Raw genomic sequence first — 8,346 nt, forward strand, 5'->3', positions numbered from 1 at the left:
CATGCACTGTAATTTTCATCTCAGCCAGCCTAGCTCCCTTGTAAATTAGAGAAGCAAGCCGGGGTCTGCCACTGTTCCATCTGCTACATATTAAAATACTATTGATTTCAACACTTTAATATGATTCATACATAAGTTTTAACTCATAATTATACTAATAATTCATAATAGAAAGTACTTACCTGTACACTGTTATGGACTAAGTCAAAATCACTATTATCAGAATATAATAAAATAGAACCAATAAAGTTAATTTAATGACGATTACAAATACTTAGTTCATCACAATGTATAGGAACTGCGTCTCCATAATGGAATTGTATGTACCTAATAAAGGAGCATTATCTCCCCAAATGACTAATTCTGCAGATATTGATTCATCCTATTTGCTGTGTGAACTGTGTGCCACTCAGATACGAGGGCTACACCGAAAAGATCGGGAATAGAATACTTAGGAATAAAACAAAAAAAAAAAAAAAAAAAAAAAACACGCACTCACGCCTTGTACTAATGTACTCCCTTGCGGGTTAGGCAGAGGTGCATTGCTGCACCCACTTTTCGCCAGAGTGTTATGTTAGTCCCAATGTAATAGGGGGCGGGCCTATTGCCATGTAACGGGCACATCCAAGACCCGAGAACAAATATCTGTGTTTAAACAAATATCTGCCCCAGCCGGGAATCGAACCCGGGACCATCGGCTCAGTAGTCAGGTCACTAACCACTACGCCATTCGGTCGTCTTAGGAATAAATTAGAGTGAAACCTTTTTGGTGTATCAAATGTAGTGTTTTTTCAAACATAATTCCATTTTCGAATTTAAAAAAAAGTAAAAAATAAAAGAGTATTGACCATTTGAATTTGACAAGTCGGTATGAAAAATGGTGCTTACGCGGGAACATTTCCGTGCAATAATTTTTCACAACTTTCGTCGAGGTTTATCTCAAGAACAATGTCTCGCCGAGCTTGTTTCTATTTATAAACTTGAAGCACCAAGTAAAACGACTATATATCGTTGGTATTCTGAGTTTCGCCGTGGACATTCCTCTCTTACCACAGTCCCTTCTACTGGTCGGCCAAAAACAGCGGTAACACAAGATAACATCGATGCTGTACGCCAGTTAATAAAAGAAGATAGACATGTGACATACGAGCAGATTCGGGCTTCTCTCAGCATTGGTATGACAGCCATTCAAACCATTTTACATGAAGAACTGGGTGTCAAGAAGTTAGTTTCGCGCTGGGTGCCCCACCGTTTGACCGAGGAACAAAAGTCGGCTCATGTTAATTGGTGTCGATCTGCTCTGCAACGGTTCAATGGAGGCAGTTCAAATGCTGTCTACAATATCGTCTCTGGTGATGAATCGTGGATTTATTCATATGAGCCCGAAAGAAAACATCAATCGGCAGTTTGGGTCTTCGAAGGTGAGGTCAAGCCAACAAAAGTTATTCGCTCACGCAGCGTGTCGAAAAAAATGGTCGCTTCGTTTGTATCGAAAACTGGCCATGTGGCTACGATTCCATTACAAGAACAAAGGACGGTTACTGCTGATTGGTACACAACAGTTTGTTTGCCGGAAGTCGTAAGAGAACTTCGTAAAACTAACCCGAATCGTCGTATAATCCTTCACCACGATAATGCAAGCTCTCATACACCGCTCGCAAAACAAGAACGTTTTTAAATATGGAAAACGTGGAGTTGATGGACCATCCTCCGTATAGCCCTGATCTGAGCCCCAATGATTATTTTACATTCCCAAGAATTAAAGATATGCTACGTGGTCAACGGTTTAGCAGCCCAGAAGAGGCGGTCGAAGCTTACAAATCAGCTGTTTTGACAGTATCCACTTCAGACTGGAATTACTGTTTCAATGATTGGTTTAATCGAATGAAAAAGTGCATTGAATGTCACGGAGACTACTTTGAAAAACAATAAAAGTAAATAATATTATGATATCTTTGTACTTTTTTCTATTCCCGATCATTTCGGTATCGCCCTCGTATACATAGGAAACCATAGATTAAATATTAGAAATTAGATATAAATTTTCCTACAGTAAAAGAAAGTAGGCCATCATAGATGAATATCAGTCATCCATTGCACATAATTTGAATGGGATTCTTAAAGGGAACAACTTCAAAAGTTAGGTTCTTAATCTCCTATTCTTTTTTAAAGCATGTTGGTGATAAACACTAGAGATGCTCTAGGGCTTGTCACCATGGTGAAGAGTTTAGCGAGACAGATTATTTGATGAATACTCAGGTCCCCGGGATAAACCAGACTTTGCATGAGAGAATGTATATGAGTACATGTGTTGTGTAGCAAAATCTCAAATACTAAAGATAGGACATTTTACTGAAAGGAAAATTATTTTACTTATTAACAACAATTAATAACTGTTACTTAAACATCAGGTGTTCATGCGTGAACAACAGGCTTACTGTTAAGATATTCAACTAAATTTTCAGCAAACATAAATTATGTTGCAGTGTGTGAATTGGTGCTCGAAATTTGGGAATAAGTTTTGTTTACAAAGGCAAATAATATGTTTTACAAAAAAGGGTTAGTGGGTAATATTGGAGACTACAGAACCAAAAATCACCATGATTTCTGGTAGGTTGAACTTATTATGAGAGAATTAAGTTTTATAGCATTTAATTGTACATATAGTGCTTAATATATAAAAGAACAATAAAATATCTTACCAATTTATCTGTTACCTATTAAACCACCAACATAATAAATACAATACTCTAATCTAACCAGTTCTGATGCTAAAGGGTGGCATAGCATGCAAAATCAATATCATAAAAGGGTTCATAATAGAGGACATAAGGGTGCATTGACTACTTAGCCAGTGTTGGCTAGTGGGGCTCTATGCAATTATGCGATCGATACCCTGCACCTACCTAACATTCCGACAGCTGGCTACTTTCATCGGACACCAGCAATACGCGACTAGATCAAAACAATGCCGAAAATAGTAACGGTAGTTTACGGTAAATAAGAGAACCTGACCCTTTCACATATCAAACGTATGCTTGTCTAGAATTTTATTGATTATTTTTCCAAATAATGCATGTGTTTACGGAGCTAATTTAAAATATATCGCACGTCCGTATGTTCGTTTATCTAAACCAAATTTGGTACGATGAAACAGTGATACGTAATATGTTAGAGATTGGTTTTATTTCCTTCACTATTTTCGCAAAAATCAGCTGCTTAGCAATTTGTTACCTTTTTTTCTAAAATCGTAATTATATTTACTAGCTTACCTCAATCAAACAATCCAATATTAAGTCACAGCCCCTATTTTCTTCCATACTTTATGCCACATAGATTCACAATCGGTATCATTCTCGTCAAATTGCACAAATAAAAATCTCCAACGCACCGAGAGGAAGCGCATCGTTCAAGCTTCAAATTTATACTGACAGCCATGCTGTCGATGAGTTCGTCTTTATTCTGGACTTTGATGCTGATTGGTTGAATAAAATGACGAAAAAAAAGTTTATGAGTCAAATTAACCAATCACAACGCTGAATCCAAAAATATCTACAGTGCGTTGCAAGATTAACTTCTAGAATAGGTATGGTATAAAATAGCATTGTGTTTACTGGGTAAAGATGGGGACACATTATCGGACGCGGCTTAACAGTCAAACTATAAATAAAGTCCTGACATGAAAGAGCTATTTTGCAAAGACTTTTAATGATCATCAGTTATTTACTTACTTTTACATACATTTTAAAAATAAAATACTGATTGATTATGGATGTTTAACGAATTTTCCTTTAAAAAATACAATAGATCGATTAAATACGACCTTAAACCCACTTCCGTTTTCACTTTATAGTTGGACTGTATGTAAGGAATGTACACTACGCTGTTCAAACTATCGGACGTAACCTTGGGCTGACCTTAGCTTTCGGACGTCCGAGAGCGATCTGGCACGAACTGCCCCAAAAGACCGTGCACACTTTTCAGTCGCAGCTGACAGCCGCGTCCGATGGTGTGACGGCATCTTTATCCTACAGTCAGGAACACAGAATACTTTTCCACTTTTCGTCGTTACTATTGTTAGTAATAAATGACATTGACAATTTGAATTTGAAATAAACAAATTAAATTTGAGGTTATCTCGTGTTGTGATTTTGCAAAGTATTTTCATTAAATAAATTCTATAAAAAATGGGCAACAGGAAAAACAAAAACCAAGAAAGAAAAAAGAAAATCACTTTAGTGTTCGATGAAGAAAAACGAAAGTAAGCAAATAATAAATTTAATGAATATGAAATGGCTTCATGTTAATAATTTAATTTGTATAATTCTTATATCTTATATCCCTTTTCAGGGATTATTTGTGTGGTTTTCGTAAGCGAAAATTAGAGAGAAAGAAAAAGGCACAAGAAGAACTACAACGCATGCTAAAAGAAGAGAAAAAAAGAATTAAACAGGAGGTTAGAACTAGTTTGCAATATTTACTAAGTACCTATATGAAATTTCTTATAATATATTTATATTTAGCTACTTTTGTATCCGACTACTGGGCAAAAGCCATTTTAAAATGCATATATTTATTATGTTACACTGTGTCTGTACTATATTTGATAAATGATTCCAATTGTTTTGCTTTTGTGCAGTAAGGACAGCCCATGCACTAATTTAATGTCATATTTAACCAATTTACTGTAACTAAAAAAAAACATTTTTCGCTTTTCAGAACAAAGAGTCATATAAAAAGCTGGTAGTATCAAGCCGGCCCATACCTGATATAGAACAATTACTTCAGGAGGAATATGAGGATGAGGATGTCAATGTTAAAATAGTTGAACTATCATCAGATACTCTACAAAAGAAAAACTTGTTTATTGGGCAAAATAAACCTAAAGAAGAAGAAAAAGTTGTTAAAAAACCTAAAGAAAACAAAATACCACAAATAAAAGGCATGGGTTCTGATGATGAAGATGATCAAGAAGAAGTGGAATCTGAAAATGAAGATGACAATAACCCTTCCAAGACAAAGAAAGAAATAAAAGGAATGCTAAAAAAACAAGCAACAAAGAAGATACAGAAAAGTAAAGTTTTCCAAATGAAGAACAAGCTTGAAAGAGTTAAAAACAAGAAAAAGGCCCATCAAAAGAAAGAACACATGAAGAAAGTTAATCCAAACCCTCGCAAGGAAAAGGCAAAAAAGACCTTTGGCAGAAAAAAGCGTTAGATTATAAGATATATCAATAAACATTTCAATATTTCAGCATGCTTTTATTATGACAAAATCAACTTAAAATAAATCACATAGTAATGTATAGCATATTACCAATCATGATTCAGATACAATGAAGTACCTAAGTAGATGATTTTTTAAAATTTTAAATTTGTTTGTTTATTTTCTATTTAGTTTTTTGTGGCTTTCTTTTAGATGTCGTTTTAGTAGAATCAGGTAATAGTTGATTTTCAAGCTCACAACTTGCTGCAGTTTCTTGTGGAGTAACCTTTTTGGGAATGCCTTTTCTTTGTGTGACTTTCTTTGTTTCTACATTTATAGGATCTTCAATTTTCACAATGTTTATTTTTGGTGACTTATTTAATTTAACTTTTTCAACATTAGTCTCTATCTTATCATTTAAAATGGTTTTTGCTGGCGTAATTTTTCTCTTGGGTGCTTTTTTAGGAATATTTAACTTATTGTCTATTTTCATGTCAAAATCATCATCTGATTCATGTTTAGGTTCTTGTTTGCTGGGAGTTTTCTTAGGCGATTTGTTGGGTGACTTCCTTCCTATGCCTCTTGATGGGCATATGTCATTGTTCAAGCATTCATTGCAAATGGGACTAATTGGTTGACAAATGGTTTGTCCAAAGCCCACCATAAGGTGATTTACTTCACTCCAAAGATCAAAGGGAAGCCATGATTCCAAGGCTTTCCTAGTATCTTCTGGTGTGGCTGTAGGTTTCTTCACCCAGCCTATTCTGTTGCTTATTCTGTGTACATGTGTGTCCACTCCTGAAATTCAAGGATTTTGGTAAAGATTGGTGTAGCTGGGAGGAATGGGATGAAATATTACATAACACTAATGGCTTACATTTGGCAGTTATTTATTCTTCCTATCGATAATAAAAAGGAGAATGTTAGTTAATCTTTCATGAAAATTAGTTTTTCGCGTTCCATACCTCAAAAGGAAAAGAGGAACCCTTATAGGATCACTATGTTGTATGATTTATAAATTTGCACCTGAAAACGTGTTTTTAAGGCAAAGCAGAGTTAGCTAGTCTAAAGTGGTTCCAAAATTTATTTTTCCTTACCAATTCCTGTAGTTTTATTCCATGCTACTTGCATGCATATGTGAGCCATTTTGGGTCCAACCCCTGTTAACTTGCACAGTTTCTCTACTGAATCAGGAATGTCACCATTGTACTGCTCTTTCAGGGTCTGAGTTGTCTTCTTTATGTACTTTACTTTAGTCTGGAATATAATATCAATATTTTGTGAGTGTTTAAAAAAGTAGGTCATTATAATTTTCCAAGGGTGATTTATGACGAGTACATATCAAAATGGATAGGCATTAGATAATTCTGAAAACTATTGTTATTTGAATTTGTGTACAGGGATAAATAGGTAATTACAAGTTTATAGAAATGTGATATAATAATATATACCTTCCAGAAACCAACAGGATAGATCAACTTCCCTAGTTCCTCATCACTGAGCTGGAGAATATTATCAACTGTGCACCCGCGCGCCTTCAGCCGCTCCATGGCAGCAAAAGTAACTTGATCCTTTGTTTGACTTGAGAGCATCAGTGCCAGCAAACTTTGATATCTCATAACCTGTAATAAAAAAAATGATTTTATTTAGTTATACAGTTATAATTACTAGGAGACTTGTTTAATAGGAATAAAATTGACTATGCAGATCTGAGAGATGCATTGATAGTTTTGATAGATGAATATGCATAATGCAAATCCAGTAATACTCCACTGCAGGACACAAGCCTCCTCGAATACTAGGGTTATTTTCATATTATATTGCAAGGTTGGAGATTTGATTTATCTGAATAAAAACTTAATGCTAGTTGTTGCTTTTGAATCATCAATCATGCAATCATCAATCTCTAGGTGCATAAATTATAAATTTGGGCAAGTTTAAATCAGAAATCCCCATGCAAACCTCTAATAGGCAGAGCTCAAAAGAAATAAGTAAGTACTATTGTAGAAATAGTAAAACTTTTAAAAAAAATTATACATCAAAGTCAAAATATGTGCAGTATATCTGAGAGTATAGACATACTTGGGGAGAAGCTTCTTCATCCATAGCTTTATGGCAACCCATGGTGTCTACTGGAGCATCCTTGTTCGCCCTCATGTTACGGAGGTTTAGCAGAAAATCACGCCAATGCGGGGGCTCCCACAAACCTCCATCCTGAAAAGTATTTTTATAAAAACTAATATTATTAACATTTAAAGGGACCTTTGTAAGTGTGTAAGTATATTTAACTAAAAAACAACTTAATGGATTTCTGAGATTCTCTAGGTACCTATATTATACCTGGCCCTGTAGCACAGGGTGCTATTAAGACGTGACAAGATTTCTCCGTCGCGCTCACTCTTGAGGCTCGCAATGTGAGTGAGCGTGATTCAAAACTCTTGTCACATCTTAAATTCACCCATACTAGCCCTTCAGAATGTGCTACTTATTGCTATTGGCTATATATCAGGATTCCCATGAAAAGGGAATGCAAAGATTCCTCAAAAAAGCTAGTAAAGTTGATATTTATTTAAATACAAAGGTACCTCTTTTTTGGGGGATTCCTTCTCATATTCAATTTTGACATGGGTTTTTTTCTCATATTTAAACTCACTAAACTTTGGTGGTGTAGTATCAAGAGGTGACTCCACTAGTTCTTGCTTTATAAATAAATTATGACTTTCTTCTGTATCCTTCTCATTTTTCACGTTATTCTGAGGGACTTCTGCTTTGTTTCGGGTTGATTTTCTAACGGGTTCGGCAATGGTAGCCGGGTTTATTTTATTTCGGGGCATCTTATGAGCAGTTTTAAAAGTTTTCAGCAAATAAATATTGACCCTTTAAATGAATCCAAATTCTCAATTAAAAGGTTAACTAACTTTTGAGGCTAGTGAATAAACATGACAAGTTTCACTGCAAGATCTTGCCCTGGTGTAATTAAATTAAATATAGATTCAAATTTGAAAAATTCAACTGAAATTATTGAAGAAATTCTCTCTCTTCACAAGAAAGTAGAAAACAAACAAAACAATCATAGAGAAAACAAATGAATGAATGAAAGAATTTGAAACTTTTTAAAAAGTAGTGAATGAAAGTATAGTG

The 8,346-nt window shown here is 34.9% G+C and overlaps 3 protein-coding genes across 5 annotated transcripts in view; 1 reads left to right on the plus strand and 2 right to left on the minus strand.

The window, feature by feature from the left end:
• The window catches only part of LOC105384578 (TATA-binding protein-associated factor 172), a 54,716-nt gene extending 51,278 nt beyond the window's left edge, over positions 1–3,438 (minus strand). For all 3 annotated transcript variants that reach the window (XM_048627055.1, XM_048627054.1, XM_048627053.1), the window contains exon 1: positions 3,273–3,438. The gene's annotated coding sequence lies outside the window, so the exon portion shown is untranslated. The remainder of the gene's footprint in view (positions 1–3,272) is intronic.
• A 663-nt stretch (positions 3,439–4,101) lies between these two features.
• Positions 4,102–5,253, plus strand: LOC119691486 (nucleolar protein 12). The gene is made up of 3 exons (XM_038109074.2): positions 4,102–4,261; positions 4,351–4,456; positions 4,720–5,253. Exons 1-3 carry the CDS (start codon positions 4,188–4,190, stop codon positions 5,215–5,217), a joined length of 678 nt encoding a protein of 225 aa, XP_037965002.2. The 5' UTR covers positions 4,102–4,187; the 3' UTR covers positions 5,218–5,253.
• Positions 5,254–5,289: 36 nt separating this feature from the next.
• On the minus strand, positions 5,290–8,273 carry LOC119691485 (endonuclease III-like protein 1). The gene is made up of 5 exons (XM_038109073.2): positions 7,791–8,273; positions 7,288–7,419; positions 6,657–6,827; positions 6,303–6,462; positions 5,290–6,003 (listed from the first exon to the last, which is right to left on the minus strand). The coding sequence occupies exons 1-5, from the start codon at positions 8,037–8,039 to the stop codon at positions 5,390–5,392; spliced, it is 1,326 nt and encodes a 441-aa protein (XP_037965001.2). The 5' UTR covers positions 8,040–8,273; the 3' UTR covers positions 5,290–5,389.
• Between the last annotated feature and the right edge of the window lie 73 nt (positions 8,274–8,346).

This window comes from Plutella xylostella, chromosome 17, assembly GCF_932276165.1.
Source record: "Plutella xylostella chromosome 17, ilPluXylo3.1, whole genome shotgun sequence".
Classification (NCBI taxonomy): Eukaryota; Metazoa; Arthropoda; class Insecta; order Lepidoptera; family Plutellidae; genus Plutella; species Plutella xylostella.